The sequence below is a fragment of the Haliotis asinina genome, chromosome 5, assembly GCF_037392515.1.
Source record: "Haliotis asinina isolate JCU_RB_2024 chromosome 5, JCU_Hal_asi_v2, whole genome shotgun sequence".
NCBI classification, from domain to species: Eukaryota; Metazoa; Mollusca; class Gastropoda; order Lepetellida; family Haliotidae; genus Haliotis; species Haliotis asinina.
Genome location: NC_090284.1, coordinates 24,180,094 through 24,198,018, shown reverse-complemented (window position 1 = coordinate 24,198,018; position 17,925 = coordinate 24,180,094). Strand labels below are relative to the sequence as shown.

At 39.1% G+C, this 17,925-nt stretch overlaps 2 protein-coding genes across 2 annotated transcripts; one reads left to right on the top strand and one right to left on the bottom strand.

Moving 5' to 3' along the window:
* Window positions 1–972: 972 nt before the first annotated feature.
* LOC137284287 (28 kDa heat- and acid-stable phosphoprotein-like) lies at window positions 973–11,621 on the bottom strand. The gene is made up of 6 exons (XM_067816041.1): window positions 11,532–11,621; window positions 10,662–10,780; window positions 5,040–5,156; window positions 4,545–4,672; window positions 3,834–3,985; window positions 973–3,541 (listed from the first exon to the last, which is right to left on the bottom strand). Exons 1-6 carry the CDS (start codon window positions 11,539–11,541, stop codon window positions 3,507–3,509), a joined length of 561 nt encoding a protein of 186 aa, XP_067672142.1. The 5' UTR covers window positions 11,542–11,621; the 3' UTR covers window positions 973–3,506.
* A 228-nt stretch (window positions 11,622–11,849) lies between these two features.
* LOC137283466 (protein BUD31 homolog) lies at window positions 11,850–15,835 on the top strand. The gene is made up of 4 exons (XM_067814978.1): window positions 11,850–12,008; window positions 12,610–12,732; window positions 14,291–14,457; window positions 15,235–15,835. Exons 1-4 carry the CDS (start codon window positions 11,915–11,917, stop codon window positions 15,283–15,285), a joined length of 435 nt encoding a protein of 144 aa, XP_067671079.1. The 5' UTR covers window positions 11,850–11,914; the 3' UTR covers window positions 15,286–15,835.
* The last annotated feature ends 2,090 nt before the right edge of the window (window positions 15,836–17,925 follow it).

Below are 17,925 nucleotides of genomic sequence, written 5' to 3'. Positions count from 1 at the left end.
TCACTGGGTGCCTTCTTAACACAATGTCTAACACTGGCACCTTGGACAATCCTTGTCCCTCACTAAAATTCAAATGGGCTTACATCAAGCTTTGTTTGCCATTAACATTTCCTCAAGGGTGGGAGAAGAAACAATTGTACTGAAATTTAGTATTTATGGGTTCGATTCAGAACATGGTCTGTTTATACATTATATGCTCTTCAATTCTCTCAAAATATCTCATGGCAAATTTTGTTTATGGCATTTGGGGTTTGCTTTCAGGCCTTGGTATTTATGCAGAAAGGATCCATGGGAAAGCAACCTCTTTGAAAAGTGTGTGGACTTCATTAAACTGATAAACACTGTTAACAGCATAACCCCCAGTTACTGACGCATGAACATCACTGCCATCAGAATGGTTGCCTTGGACTTTTTCCAAATGGTCCAAGGGATTTCTTTGAACAGGAAGGTTTGTTTTTTGTTTTGAAGGTGGATGATGAGCTGCTCTACTCCTATCCAGTACTTGCAAAGACTGGAATTGATAAAACTTGATACATCAAACATTAGATTGTGGACTACATCTCATTACATTTTTGTTTGCTTTGTCAACAAGTAACCAACATATAATATGACCATTACGTGCAGTCCAAGTGTAAGTGGCACTGTCCAGTGTAAAAGTGTGAGTGAGTGTGCTTAGTTTTACGCTGCACTCAGCAATATTCCAGCTATATGGTGGCGGTCTGTAAATAATCAAGTCTAGACCAGACAATCCAGTGATCAACAACATGAGCATCGATCTGCGCAATTGGGAACCGATGACATGTGTCCACCAAGTCAGCGAGCCTGATCACCCGATCCCGTTAGTCGCCTCTTACGACAAGCATAGTTGCCTTTTATGGCAAGCATGGGTTGCTGAAGGCTCCAGTGTAAAAAAAACCCTGAGACTTCCACATCTCCAGCAAGTCGTGCAAGTGAAGTGAAAACAAAACACAATTTCAAGTTGTAATTTCATTGAAGACGTTGCATATTTCACAATACATATATCAAATAAAAGTGGTATATCATAGCACATTATTCCCTTTATCAAACAATGTCATAATTACAGACTGGTGCAGACCTACCTATAAGGTTACTCTAAGGGTAAGTCTACAAAGTTCCCTTTCTGTGATGGTTGCAGTCCTATACGTCAAAGACCTGAGAACACACCTACTAGATTGCTGCATCGTTACAACTATGTCCTATACACCATGTTCCTCATCACTAAGGAATCCACAGGACCACAGCACAGCAGTGATAACATCAAGCTTATGAGGCCATGTGTAACTGACAAGTTGAAATGAGCCCTGGGCTGTGCATGACCTTTTTGTAAAACCTGGACATTGCGTTACATGTGTCATTGAGTGGGCTTTTTTTAAACGCTGTTTATAGCAATATTCCTGCAATATCATGGCAGGGCCCACCAGAAATGGGCTTCACACATTTAGCCCATGTGGGGAAATGAACTCGGTTCTTCAGCGTGATGAGAAACCATCCCTTTGCTTTATTTTTAGTTCAAAAACACTGAATATGTAGTCGCTGCATGTATCAGTGAGGTATGGAGGAACAGGGTGTGTACACACATAAAGTACTGACATGGGAATGCTTTGTAGCCAATATCTGATGAACAACAGGGATCAGAACCCAGTTTTGTCTCTTTTCACGTTTGTGCAATTCATGGAAGAAAAATCGAAATTTCAATCTCATTTGAAGATGCATATTCAGTGATCCGTTTACTCTAAAACCAACGTGAATTCCTATGCAACAGACCCTGACTATTCAAATCACAAAAACTCCTTGATAAATTTGTAGGCAAACCCTTTTACCAGCAATTTGAGGGTGTACATCTGCACTAAATATAAGGTGCTTTAAATAATCATTTCTAGATATCCATTTACTGAAAGATGTATGTACAAAAGCATATAAGGAATTATGAGTGCTCTAAACTGGATTTTTTTCACAAGAGACAAAAAAGTTATTATTTTCCTTCAAAGTCCTAACAAAGAATTCTTTCTAAAGATTTGAGCTTGGTGAGTCCATTCAGACGACTTGTCACCCTCCATAATTTCCCTGGCTACAAGATCAACTCTGGGGCCAAAAGAGGCACAGTTTGCATTCCACACAGATTGGAGGACAAACAAACAAGTACATGTATGTATGTCAAATTGTGTGTGATTGTGTGTGTGTGTGTGTGTGTGTGTGTGTGTGTGTGTGTGTGTGTGTGTGTGTGCGTGTGCGTGCGCGTGTGCGTGTGCGTGCCTATATATATATATATCAATAGTGCAGGTAGAGTTGTCAAAGTTGCAATATTGTTTAACATTCCAGTTTCAAGATATGCATGCACCAAGATGAATAAATAGCTTATTTAGAAGGTATCAAATGTTTTGATAATACACACTTTATATGATGTCTTCAAGTCATTAAAGTTACCTTTGAACATGGACATTTCATAAATACAATGCATCAGTAACAATGCCTGACACATCACATAGGCATAATAAACTCTTGTGGCTCTGACAGAATGAAGGCCAGGGCTCCCAAAAACTTGGGTAAAAATGTGGGTTTCATGTTATATCTGTCATATGGAAACAATGGCGGACATACAAAAGAAGTCAATAGTTTAATAAATGTCACGAATGTTTATTGAAGCTCTAAGGTTATCAGGAATTGGCTATTTTGACGAACCAAATACTCACAATTCCCTTTATTTTGTTTACATCAGACTGATTCCAACATATTAATTTCTCGTTTCTTATTTCTGTCTTCATTGATGTATGTGTACTTTCATTTACATATATCGAAAACGTCCACGCATCAATCGGAAATAATAACATACCAATCAACATCTAGGACACAATGATGACATGATTCTTAAGCTATGTCCTATCATATAATGCCAAGAAGCAGATGAAAAGTAAGTTAATAAATACTGTCATGGAACACCTACAAAACATGTCACCTGAAAACAAAACTGTTTTCTGTAGTTCAAAATGTGTGTCACTTTGTAACAAAACTAGATGTTTTGTCAGACACAATCACAGCTGGATAGGACTTCTAAACTTAACGTCTTGACTTTTTTCATGGGGTATATTTCATAGGAAAGTAGTACAATTTTCTTGTCAATACTTGTGTGGTGAAAATTACTTCTCATGCAGGAAGGAAACCAAAAAGAGATGTATGTTGGAGACATTTATTAGTTTCATGAAACCTCCAAGCACAGACGTGGTGCTCACGCCCTGAAACGAGCAATTATGAGATCAGAGTGTTACAACAGGAGAAAGTATCATTACGGTGGGCCTGGCCTACTGATCAGAACCACAAGAGTTACTGTGCCAGACTGCAACTGATTGCGGCAACAACGTGAGATGAGATGCAGTGAAGCAGATATGGGTATGACCATGCATCTACAGACTGGATCGAGTACTTGGATATACTTCATAACATTAACTGAATCATACAGAACAATTCATGAGTTGCCATCCAGCAGGTCGTCAAGACTTGCTTGCCTTCTTTGCTGCTTCCTTTGCTGAAAAAGTAAAGAAAGTTGGGATAAAACTTTGGGGTTCATAGCTATCCACATGCATACAGAATGTAGCACATTTGGGATGAATTTTACACACTGACATTTCTGAAGTGACTATCTGTAATCTCTATAGTCAACATGGTTGTTGCTGAGTTTGTGACAGTGAAACAGAGTCAAGTTTCACATTTGCTCAGACCCACGGCTAGATCTTGTTGCTAACAGTCCTTCTATTATCTCTCTATACAAACACATTTTGGGTAATAAAATCTACAAAATATATTTCACTGAAACCAACCTAATCTTTCTTCCTCTTTCTTCTTGGCTGCTTCTTCTCTCTGTTTTCTGATGAGGGCAAGTCGAGCAAGATCTGCGCGGGCCTCTTCTGTTTTCCCCTCTTCATGCAGCTGCTGATACCGTCGGGCAGCTTCCTGTTTCTCCAGTTCCTCCCTGATGGCAGACATTGATGAATCAACAGTCAGGATATAACACTTGATGATAGATAAGCTGACGGTTCAAGTACATTGGCAGTCAAAGAGACCATGCACTGTGACCCACCCTCAATAGCACTCACAGTAAAAGACTGAAAGCTGTGAATCAGTCAGCAAAACTCCAGCTATATCCCATGTCAACATAAACATACCTGTCTGGATCAGACAAACAAGTGAAAGAGTGAGTTTAGTTTTACACAGCTTTAACAATATTCCAGCAATATCATGGCGGTGTACACAATATAGGGGCTTGACACATTGTATCCATGACGGGAATTGAACCCGGTTCTTCTGCATGATGAGAGAATGCTTTAACCACTCGGCTACCACACCGTCCACAAGTGAGTGAAAGAAGAGGCCAAAATGAAACTCAATGAGTATTTAGCCATGTTTCAATTTTTCAATTACTGCTTAAATTTTTTTCAAAACACTCTACAAAAGGTCAAGTACTTAAAGCAGTCACATTGCATCATTTACCTTCTGGCAAAAAACACTGATCAATGCAACGAATTCCATACCGTTCCCTCCTTGAGAGCTGAGTTGAAGCTTTTGAATCTAATTCTGTAACTTTTCGTGCCGTTCTATTTCCTGTTCGGTTTGGATTGTGAATCTCTATCAAATGTTCTACACCCTTGGGACGAGCCTCCTGTAACAAGGAAATAAATTTGGTCAAGATAAAAATGGACTTTTACATTAATACAGAGCTTAATGTAACTATCAAAGAAACATCATACTTTGTATATGTCACTACAATACTACAGTAATCACAAAATTGGACAACCCAGTAAACAGTATGTTATGCAAAGCTTAAACACACAAGAGGCAATGACAATTTTCAAAGGAAAATTAACTAATAACTAGGAATGTGAAACGATAACAGAGCAGACATGTAAATGCTAAATGACAAGAAATGTGAACTGACAAATGGGTAGAAACAGGAAGACTGTATAACTGTCCACACAAGCAACATGACACCTGACAAGGACTCAGCTGGTAACAGTACTTGTACGCACCTCTTCTTCTGACGATTCCTCTTCACTTGATGAATTTGGTGGCAATTCCCCAACAGCACCACGTTTGTTTACTTCCGTCTCGTTTTCATCATCACTATCTTCTATGCCCTTCTTTTTCTGGAAAATCAGAGAATGTTGTGCAATGTAAACATTTAATCAAAAGCTAATGTGGTAGCGGATATGCCACTTTTTAAAACACAGCCATTCTAATTGGAATAATTTAAGAACTTGATCATGTGATCACATTAAATCATTCTAAATTAAAATAAAAGCTTCCCAATGGTCCACATATAATTTTTTTTAAAACAAACAGATCTCATTTAGTTTCTGCACAGCCAAATTCTTCACCTTTCTGAAATTTTGGTCCTGACATATGAAAACTACAGAAAACTGCACTAATGTGTTGAACCTATAGAATGTAGATTCTACTGTATTAAGACTAGTAAGAGAAGCAAGTGAGTGAGTGAGTTTAGTTTAGTTTTACACTGCACTCAGCAATATTCCAGGTATATGGCAGCAGTCTGCAAATAATCGAGTCTAGACCAGACAATCCAGTGAGCAATAACATGAGCATCCATCTGCGCAATTGGAAACCGATGACATGCGTCAACCAAGTCAGTGAGTCTCATCACCCGATCCCGTTAGTTGCCTCTTACAACAAGCTTAGTCGCCTTTATGGCAAGCATGGGTTGCTGAAGGCCTATTCTACCCAGGAACCTTCACGGCTAAGAGAATCTAAACAGGAATAGATAAACCTGAAGAGGTTTCCAAACCTTTGAGGAGAATAGTCCTTGGGGTACATATATGTAATTTTCTGAATAAAATTGATATTTTATACTTATCCTGACTCATGCTTAATTGCTTACTCTCCTCTTCCAGGCGAAGGTAGTGGAACAACTGAAATCCCTTGAACTTCACTCCTAAGAGAAGCGAACGAAAACTCACACTCACCCAACCTTTACCTCCCTTTCCCTCCACGTGTGCTGACCGCAATGATACTTCACTTTCTCCTTTAATCACCTGACACGAGAATATGAGAATTCAGCGTGTCTGTGAAGGGCAGCTGGGAGGGCTTTCGTCATGAGTCAGGATAAGTACAAAATATCAATTTTATTCAGAAAATTACATATTTTTCCTTATTCTGACTCATGCTTAATTGCTTACAGAATCCGACGGAAATGGCGGTGGGTCAGGCCGTGCTGGATTCTGCTGGCTGTTCCAAATTACGTCCAATAATTCACCCCCTCTAATGGGAACTTGTAACGGCGATAATTCGGTCTTATTCTTCTCATATTCGTTGTAGATGCTGGAGGGGGAATCACATCCAGTCGAAAAAGCTTCGTTGACTGGTACGTGATGACACTAATATAACTAGTGTCTTGTTAGTTTCTGATGCAGCTAAATATCACGATATAACAATCGAATCTAGTTGCGACCTTTCTTCATGTTAATTATCTGCATAATGAATACAAGGTCATGATCACTTATGCTAGTCTGTTCAAGACGTGCACACAGACCTTCCAGCAATATACTCTGCAGAGCGTTTGGCTACCAGAAGTCACGTGATAAATCAGGCGAGTTAAGTCAGTGTCATTGGGGTGTCATTGGGGAACTGTTAGTTGCTGAGCAACGACAAGTGGTCCAAAATGATGAATGCCAGCAACGTCCTCCGTGGCTATGTCTCGCAGGTAATGGTTGGTGAATACTGTATTTGACATAATAGTAGATAGCAAGTAATTACCATGTAGCACTAAAGTAGAGGCTAGAGCTCTGACTTCATGTGGGTTAGAGGCTCATGGAGGGTCTAACCCTGCTGCTTTATATGCTTAACAGGCACTTGAAACGTTGTACTTGCGATGCATATGTTCAATGCTCTGACTAGACGATATGTTGCCTTCATCACCATGAAGCCTTTCTTCTTGGCATATGTCTCAAACTGCTTTCACTTGTCATCATAAAGGGTGCGAGTGGATTTCCGTAAGGCAAAGGTAACTGCTTTCACTTCTCTCGTCGAGTATCCTCTGTTTTAAACAGATTTAGATACATTCCACACGTGAAGTCGGAACGCAGATGGGTTGCTGTGTGCCTGTTTGGGGATGGACAAGAAGATTTTCCCAATCTGGTAATTGTAATGTTGGTTGTCCTCTATGACCGTTGGAAACCAATGTCTCGTTAGCCAGTAAGGTGCGACCAAAGAGGATGAAATAAGGCATATTCCATGATGTTACAGACTCCTGGTCCTCTATGTCGAAAAGTTGAAACCACAGGTGTAGTAGAGATGGACGTCTCGATGATGCTTGTTTACGTAGAAAACTACTGTTGACTTGTTCGTCTGGACCAGTAACTTGTCTCTCGCTGTTGTCGACCAATGATGGATAACATGCATCACCACTTTCATCTCCAACTGGTTGATGGGAAGAGTTCGATCTTCCGTCTTCCAGAATCATGCTGCAACGTTGTTGTTTAGATGGGCACCCCATCCTTGGAGAGACGTGTCTACATAGAGATGGTTGTTGAATGCTGACTGTAACATATAAGTTTCTGTAAAGACATTTGACTGGTGAGTTCCCGGTAGCGGGTGTGGTTTCAAGTTGTCTAGCATCGTAAACCGTCAAGACGTGAAACTGTGACTTAGGAACCGCTGTCATAAACATAGTAAACGTCTTCGCCTGGTCATATCCTGACCCGAGCAGATCGAGTAGACATTACCCCTGACATAGCGATAACGGAGAGAGTAGAACTTGTTCTAATCATCGGCTTGAACTTCGACCCACCGATCCTGGGACAGCGATGTATTTCAATGTAGGGATGAATTAAATCCCGAGGAGTTAGATTCTCAAGTCATTCGAGCTGACTTAGTAACCTGATAGTGAAATCCAATTGTAGATTGAGTTGACTTCTCCATGATGAGCTTGAATGGCATGAAGATGCGTTATTCTTCGTCTTCAGATCATCAACGCTGAATGTGTTGACATTCCAAGGAAGTCTACTTATAGCTGGCTGGCTGTGCAATCAGAAACTGCCATTCATTGCTGCAAGCCTCCTGATAGGCAACATTGAGTCTGCAGTAGAAGATCTCTATGCCGTCTGAACAATCAAATGACACTGTGGACTGCTAATCTAGTGTGTAAACGACATCTTTCCATCGTTAAATGACTGTAAGTCAAATGTAGACGACTTCCTAACACTGGAAAAGTAACATCACATTCTGCGCAGGGCGTTGTCTCTAAAGGAGCAATCAGATTGTAGATGTAATGTCACTGGCTTTCTTTACAGGGCATTGTCTCTCAGGCTCCAATCAGATTGTAGATGTGATGTCACCGGTGTAGCAGATAACTGATCATAGGAAAATAATGTTCAAACGGTGATACCCTAGCTAACATTTAGGCTTGTCCGTAACCATGCTGTTTGGCGAGCACGTGTCTAGATGAGTAAAGCATGCAAAAAGACTTCCACCGCTTGAAGCTGATGTAGACAAATTATCTTCAAGGTAGATATGTCGGAATTTTTCCACCAAAGATAACACCGTCGTCTCTTGTGATCAGAGGTGTAGTTTGCAGTGGTATGTTGCAGTCATCTCAAAGAATCTTCGTGACGTATTCATCTTTGAGAATTCCCCGCTTTTTCCAGTCGAGTTGAAGACATTAATCCACTGGAGACGGTTGTATGGGAACGGCTGAGGGTGGAAAACTCCAGTCATTCAAACCCTGATCTTCAATGTTTACCTCCTGGACGCTCCGATATTGAACTTCTTATCTCTCATACTCTGGACTCTGCAGAAGATCATCTTCCATTGACGAGTAGACCTGTGAGTGCACTCACCCACGTGTGTGCACTCGCCTGTGTGGACGCACACATGTGAGTGCACTTGCATGTGCGGGTGCACTACCTCGACGTAAGTGGATCTCTCTCCGAACTGCGATGGGATGATAAGGACAACGGTGACAATCCTTCTGAGCAGGTGCATGCATACGCCTCCTGTCAACTTTTCCAAGCTCATGTTGGATGAAGGTGTCTGTGTCAAACAGCTGTGTTGAGTCCAGTGACGGCTGACTCGTAGAGATGTCTACTGCTTTGATCAAGGCTGCTGAGTAAGTCTCCATTGTCTGACGACCCAGAGTTGTCTATGCCGGTTGACATTCTGCTATAAGCGTAGCATCAACTGCAGCTCATTGTATATATGTCATTCCTGTAGAGGGACGATCTTGTCACCACAGGACTTCTTCGTTGAAGAATGTTGATTCTGCGACAACTTTTGATGCACATGAATTCGTCTTTGACGACAATGGTGATCTTGACCTCTTAAGCGGCGATGACTCCGTTCCCGATGAAGTACTCTTCAGTTGTCTAGGGAATGACTCGCTGGACCCAAGGTATAACCCCCGGGGAAATGCCTGACTGGTAACTGGAATAAAATTCAGCAGTTAATGAAAAACCGGTTACCCGAAGCTAAATCATCCGATTAGACATGCCAAATGAAAGTCGATGTTGAAATATGTGCTATATCAACACACAATAATCACAGATAAACAAATTGTGATACATATACATAAACCAAATACTGCACGACAAAGATATAGTTAAAGAACGAAATAGTTGAAAAACTTATCGTGGTAGTGGAGACTCCAGGTAACTCCAGCTGCCCTCGTCGGGCGATGAGGAGAGAGTGACAAGCATGGTCGGTCAGCTGACCGTTTGCACAGGAAAAGGGGAAGCTACATGTGGGTGAGTGTATTTTACACCTGCTTCTTTTACTAGTTTCAGAAGGGAACTTCAAGGGATTTCAGGTATTCCACTACCTTCGCCAGGGAAGAGGAGATAAGCAATAAGCATGAGTCAGGATAAGGAAAAATTTACTTTTAAAGTAACATATAATTATGATGGCATGACTTCTTAAATAATATGTATGGTCGCCATGTTCATGAAAAGAAAATATTTAGATTCAGATGAAGCTTTGGGAATAATCTGTAATTAGTGCCATTTTGAACCTGAGGGGTAAAAAAATCGCCACCTATAAATAAAATACAGAACTTAATAAATTAACTTAATAAATATTATACTATGTTGTGACCTGTGAGGAAATCTGTCTCATGCATATACTTTTCATTAGGCCAGTGTGTAAAGATTGAAGTAACCAAAGCTGAAATGTCACTTGACTTTCATTACATGATCGCTTGAAAAGATGGAAACAGTCATTTAGATGTGCATTTGACAACTCTTATAACTGTGTTTATTTTATTCATTAATTTATTCACTTCATACAATGATTTCTTCAAAACATCAGTAATTCAATCGTTGACAACTTAAATATGGTTGTGTTGCAATAACATTGCAAAAAAATAGTTTATAATACTAAATCTGGGGATAATATATGGTCAAATGAAATGTAATAATTATATTTATACACTGTAAAAATTTATGTATTTAATGAATTAATCATATGTCATTTTGATGTGACTACACCGAGGCCAGTCAATTGTCCTGCTGTGTCTGATGACTCATGACTGATTGTGCAGCATGCAGTGTAGTCTGTCGAGACTTGTGAGTCTACATGCAGTGTTGAATGGGTTTATGAGACTGCATACCATCATAACTAGGTGTGTTATTGTTATTTCAACTCACTCTCCATTCTCTGGCTTTTGCATCTTTCTCATCCTGTTGTTCCATCTCACGAGGATCAGTGAAGTGGCGACTCTTGCCTTTGTGGTTCTTTTTGCCACCACGGCCGCCGCCTCCTTTGCCTAACAAGTTTAACAAACATTTGTGTAAAATATCACTTTGATCAAGTCAAACAATATGTGAGTGACAAACTGTGCTGGATTGCATCAAGTAATATAACAGCTGGGAACATCAAGAATTATTTACTGTTAATAAATTGTCCTGGTTAGAAATAACACCATGTAAACAGTCACAAATTTTGTGTTCCAATCTGAGCAATACTGCTGCCTCGCAGTTGTCATTACACCCATAAAAAGTATTCTTGTTAGACTCTTTGAGTGAGTTGAGTTTCCAAAACTTGAATTTCCCGCCTGGAAATTCTTTCCTGCTTAATTTGTGTCAAATGAATATTCACTGTTTATCTGAGACCAATGTGTAAAAGATAAACAACAATTGCGTAGATAAGTCTGACTGATAAAACATGAACCATCTGATATCTGTATCTGACTTGCACAACAAAACGAAATCCAGCAGAAAAAGTGACATGCACTCACAGATGGCATATGCATGACATGAACACACAGAGCAACCGGACATTACACTCCATTACAAAAAAACATAGCAGACAAACGTTTATGTATTTTTAACTTTATCTTTAAATAAAAGAAATATGGGGTGTTCGATCATTTAGCCATGTGTTCTAGGACCACGGCTCCACGTTACCATTTGGAAACCCATACGAGGGAAAACGTCACATACAACGATTCTGTATCTAAATCTTTACAAAGAGAAATATGTAAAGAAGAGGAATGACCATCGTGGCGTAACGCGTACCTCTTGGCATTGTTCTTATTTCTTAAAAATATTGCAGGACTTCTGAGTCAACAAGCACCCTGAGTGGCGGAAGAACTACTGCGCCATCTAGGGGGGTCATAAGTTATTATGATAGGGTATTTTATGATGTAAGATGTTTTAGTGACATTTCCTGAGACATGAACGAAAGAAACGTATAATTTTTAATTTATTATACATTATTTGTATAAAACAGTGGCATTGCTCATCTATTTAATTGTATGAAGCAAACATCTCTAATACTATTTTGCTAAAATATCAATTTCTCCCTTTTCACGGGAAAGTACGAACTTTGCCGACTACCGTTTATCTCGCGAGATCTTAGTGGCAAATTTCATCGTACGGAAAGCAGCGCTTTGGACAACATGCCAAAAGTAAAGAGGAGCAGAAAACCCCCTCCAGATGGATGGGAACTCATCGAGCCTACTTTGGATGAACTTGATCAGAAAATGCGGGAGGGTAAATATCATTAATACCCATGATTATCACTGCTTAATGTTTGATTTTGAAACTGTCCTGTTTTCGATCGTTCAAATGTTTGTACTACACTGTCTGTCTGACTCTAGTGTGTCCGTGAAGATCCGGCATAGTATAAGTCCCTTCGACTCCCAGTTTTGTTAGTCAAGGTAAAGCCCTGAGTGTGAGGACCTTTGCTTGTGGGTGGTTGTGGTTTTATTTCATTAGTGCGAGGCGTGTTTAGCAAACTGCTGGGTGATGAGTGACAGCATCCTTTGTAGATTATTACTTCAGTAACTGATAGTGATAGCTTCAAATTATGACATGACTTTAATCGGTAAGAATCCCGTGCCTATCAAAACCAAAAGTACAAACTGACATGCATGTCTCACCCTAAAGATAGGTTCAATAAACTAGAACAGGTATTAAAACTTACGTCAGTGTTACTCGAGGTAAGGACTCCCTTTTACTATGTGAAAAGAGAGGGGGTACAGGTGGAACTCTTTCCCATCATTCTTCACCTACTTAATTGAAATCCATAAAAGTTAATTCAAACATATGCCCAGCAAACAATAGAATGAGTAAAGTGTTGTTTATTTTCCAGCTGAGACAGAGCCACATGAGGGAAAGAGGAAGGTGGAGGCACTGTGGCCAATATTTCGCATTCATCACCAGAAGTCACGATATTTATATGATCTATTCTACAGGAGAAAAGCTATCAGTAGAGGTGAGACTTATTCATATGAATTATCATCTCCAGTGTCAGATGATGCAACTCCCCATAATGGTGGCCCAGTAATTGCTGACTTCTGAATTGACAAGAATAACATTAACAACAAAGATTCACTTTGACTCTTGCTAACCTTTGCTGGTGTAAATGTAAAATTGCAGATTTTGTTAGTGAGAACACTTCAACTCATTAAACGTTGCTTAGACTCAGACTGCTAGTTGGTGGAGGAACTCTAACATGGCTGACTTTATCATAAAAGCAAAACAATGATCATTTGGCAATGAACCTGTGAAGATCTGGGTGTGGTGTTCAGCAACCTATGCTTGTTTAAGAGCCTATATTTGGATCAGGTGGTCAAGTTCACTGATTTGTTGACACATGATTTGTTTGATTGGCATTAATAGAAGTTAATGAGTAATTAGAGAGTAAGATTCTTTATGGATAGTCATCAATCTTGCTTGGCTACGGCAGCATTCATGAATGTTGTTACAAAGTAACTGGACATTTGGTCCTGTAGGTTTCAGATGTGCTGTCTGACTCACTGAATATTCACATGACTCACAGAATAAAATTAAACATACATTTCAGATTTACCATTTCTTATGATTGGAATTGAAACTATTAACATTATGTAATGACAAATATAAGATTTATAAACAGCAAACAAGTGTCACATGCCACAAATAACAACTTCAGTCAAGGTCATTGTGAAATGTTTAGTCAGACACTGGGGCCAGCAAGTTGGTGACTTCAGTCTGACTGCTGGCAAAAATGCCAGATTTGTCAGTAGGTCAGATGCTATTCGTGAACACTGCAAGGGTGTAAGGATCCATACCAAAACATTGCATCATATGTAATAAAGAGGTTGTTATCCATAAAGTATCTTACTCTCTTATTGTTGACACATGTTATTGTATCCCATTTGCACTTGAGTTATCACTGGAATCCAAACTCAGTTATTTACACACTGCCACCATATAGTCTAAATATTGCAGAGTGAGGCATTGAACAACAGATGAAAACAAAGTGATTGCCCAAGCTCATGAGGCAGTACTAAACAGTAGAGGGTGTAGCATATCAGTTGTCACTATAACTCATTGACTGCCTGATCATGTACAACAGAATTTTGTTAATACTTCTGGATCTTCCTATTTCCAGTCATCAGTGTTTGCGGTAGGCTTTGTATGAGTGTGTGCAGAAATAAAGTTATAAATATGTACATATAATCCAGATCTTTTGCACATGCTATTTTCATTACGACCCTGAATCATTTAAAATTATTGCTTTTTTGTATGTTGCTGTTTTAAGGGACTTTTTAAGATTAAGTAGATCAGAATCTATGCATCCAGAACATGCACACAAAATATTGTTTGCATGTTTTCTGCATGAAAAACGGAGGTTTCTGCGTTAACGAGAACACTGGTCATTGTAGATACATTGTACTTGTAGGTATTAAGATACTGTTTATCTGACTGTAGATAGGTCACAGTGGTAACTGACAATAGTACTTAGGTAACTGTTTTGACAACTAAGTAAAGACTTTGTTATGTTCCAGAACTGTATGAGTACTGTCTGAAGGAGGGAATAGCAGACAAGAACCTGATAGCCAAGTGGAAGAAACAAGGATACGAGAACTTGTGCTGCCTCCGCTGTATCCAAGTCCGTGACACCAACTTTGCTACCAACTGTATCTGCAGAGTACCTAAAGGCAAGCTGGAAACTGTAAGTCTTTTTACATTTGTGGTGCATGAGGATGTTGACCACAGTTATATGTTGCTTTATTATGACCTGTATAAGTATATGAAAAAAGCCAAAAACCCAGCCAGACATCAGGGCTGCTTACTTCAAAATGTTACCAGGCCAAAAAAGATTTAATCAGACCAGATCTGGTGAATTTACCCAGATGAATGGATCGTTTTAACCAGACCATCGGGTTGGCTAGCTGTAAATTTAGACCCTCCGTCAGAAACCTAATCCGTCTCTGGCAGTTGGCTGGGCCTCTTTTCATACACTTCACACATCATTGGTGTTCTCATGTGCAATTCTGATGAGTGAAAGTAATCTAAGAACAAGTAATACAGGTCTTGTGGGTCTTGCATATCCCACAGGTAAAAAGCACCCTAGTTCAATGCAGAATTGTCTCCCTTAGATGTGCCAGGATTTGTCAGTCAAAGGAATAAAGACCTAGATTCACATTGATACTGATGTTTTGCCTGTCACTGGTGTGCATTTCTAGCTACTAGTCCAAAGCAAGAGTTGAGTAAAATTCCGTTTGGTCTATGTAATTGTAAAATCTAATGAAAATGCTGTTAAAAGCCATCTCCTAGCTTTTGGTGTTGCAACTTTTCGTCACAGGCTACTGGCAGTACCATATCTGTGCTTGTGGGTGTCACCATCATTTGATCAAACATCTGTGACACCAGTTAAATATTTTTCAGATGTGTGTAGTACCAAATTTGGTCATTCATTGCAAAATTGTTCTCTTTTGTACTTTTTCAGGGCAAGATTGTTGAATGTATACACTGTGGATGCAGAGGCTGTTCTGGCTGATACAGAGAAAAGTGGGAATTTGTTTTCAACTAATCTCAGACCTCATGTGACCTTTACAAGTCATGAAGATTTCACACACTTGTTGAACTACCTGTTAGGCCCATTACAGTGTGAATACAACAAATACATGAGACACATTTGTAAAAAATAGTTTGCATATTTTATAAGTTTGTTTGTATTCACCATATGAAAAAGAATGTCAGTCACAATCATGTTCTTCTTTGCCTTATTGATAATTAGGATGCAATTTGGTATGTAGATATTTTCAAAGGTCATTTTTATTTGTGATTGGTTATGTATGTACAATTCAACACATTTTCCACAAACTTTCAATGATACATCATGTATATATTTCTCAGTCTCACCTTATGTAAATATGAATGTTTCTGTCACCATGGTAACTGTTTTCTGTAGAACTTTTGGATGGAGTAATCTGTGTTTTCAATGGAGCGCTTGGTGGTGATAGATTCACTGGAGAGTACATCATGTTTACTTTTAATAGTAAGTGTGGTTCTAGTGTATGTGTGAATAAAATGGGAAAAAACGGAAAGGTTTCATTTATTTGTTTCACATAATGGCTAAGTAGCAGAGAAACAAGGGTGTTGGCAGAATAATACCTGGGTTTGATTCTCCACAGATGTACAATGTGTTAGACCTATTCTTGGTGTCTCCTGACGTGGTGTTTTGTATAGGATAAAGCAGGACTTCAAGGTAATGATTGGGAAAGTAAAACCCAAGACCGGAGGGTGGGAGAGGTCTTACTTATGTCCACCCGATGGTGAAGGGCTTACTTTCCCTACCATGACCAAGGATGAGGCTGTAATGAGGCTACACAAAAATAACTGAAGCTCTAGTAAAATCAGTTCAATGGCAGTTACTGAGATAAAGTTCCCTGACAGATGTGGTTCTATTCCTGCTAGGGAAAATATTTGCACTTTAAAATTGATCTTTGACAAAGTTTTCAATTGATTTTAAACAGTCACATATCATCTGAGATTGAATGTTGATGTTAATGTAGCATTAGGAAAAAGTAAAACCTGGGAAGAGGGCCTACTTTCAAGTAGTAAACCTGGGAGATAGATCTTACAAAAAGTAAAACCTGGGAAGAGGGCCTGCTTTCAAGAAGTAAACCTGGGAGATAGATCTTACAAAAAGTAAAACCTGGGAAGAGGGCCTACTTTCAAGAAGTAAACCTGGGAGACAGATCTTACAAAAAGTAAAACAAGGCAGCTAAACAACCCTAGAATGTGGTTATTCCAGGAAAATAAGCCATGCCTAATTTACAGTGAGAATTACCCTCCAGGTTCATATTGCTCTCCTGCACAAGATATAGTATCTCACTCGCATAACTCAGAGTATATGTTGCTGGGAATTTAAACTTTCAGAGAGAGTAGAATAAACTATTCATATGTCTGCAATATCTTTCAGTTCAGTTCAAGGATCAGGACCTGATACTTAAAAAGTGTTTTGGAATATTTTCATTGGCATGTTCATGAGAGATGGTCATCATGTGCATAAGTGAGAACGGTTTAACACCGCTTTAAACAGTATTCTATCCCAGTGTCAGATTTGTGTTAGGAAGTCCAGAAGTGATGCATGCATATGTCATGGCCATGGGATATAGTGGATTTCTGATGTCTGTGTAATACACAGCATTTGATTTCCATGTGATAATTCATAATATGATAGGGGCAGTTGGCTACCCTCATGATTAATGATTTTGCTCGTCACACTAAGAATCAGGTTCGATTCCCCACATGAGTGCAATGTGTGAAGCCCATTTCTGGTGTCTACCACAATATTTCTGGAATATGCTAAACTTACATAACTCAGTAACTGTAATATACTGCATATTTAATGTCTGATGCACAGCTTTTATTGGTCATGTGATATACTGGATGACTGTGTGATATTATTCATACCTAATGTCTGTGTCATACACAGCGTTTGATGGGAATGTGACTACCAGTCATTTATCCACTCAAAAGCAAGAGACAGATCCATCATAAAACCTGAATTCAATGAAAACATTAAATCATGATAATATATAATTTATTTCATAATTTAGTAATGAGCATAACAATCCAGCATCCCTGATCAATATACACTTGCTCCTCAAGAATGGCTGTAGTCTATAATACTGCAAATTCTGACGAATGATGTCAACACCTGTACTTGTACATTGCTTGAGATCAGAAACATATGGGCAGCACAGGTATGTGTCAATGTTATTCATAATCTCATAAATGCCAAACCATTTTATCAAGTGAAAGAGAATTGATATTGAATGAATGCCTATAAATTCATAATTCACATCAGTCTTAGAATAGCCAAGTTAGAATGTTGAATTTGTTTTATGGAGTGAGTTTGATTCTCCAATGAAAAATGTAATTAAATGTTGAGTTTGGAAAATCTGACCACGAACATGGTTCTTTAATTGTAGAGCACAATAAAAGCACACACATGAACAATGTACCGGTACACATATTTTGTATACATAAATTCCAATAATTCTCATTCAAATGTCTTGCTGACTAAAATATTCAGTATCATGTACAGACCTGACAAACTCAAAGAACTTAAAACATTTTCACAAATACCTACCTGCACCTTGTACTTTGTTGCGTAACACAGCTAAGT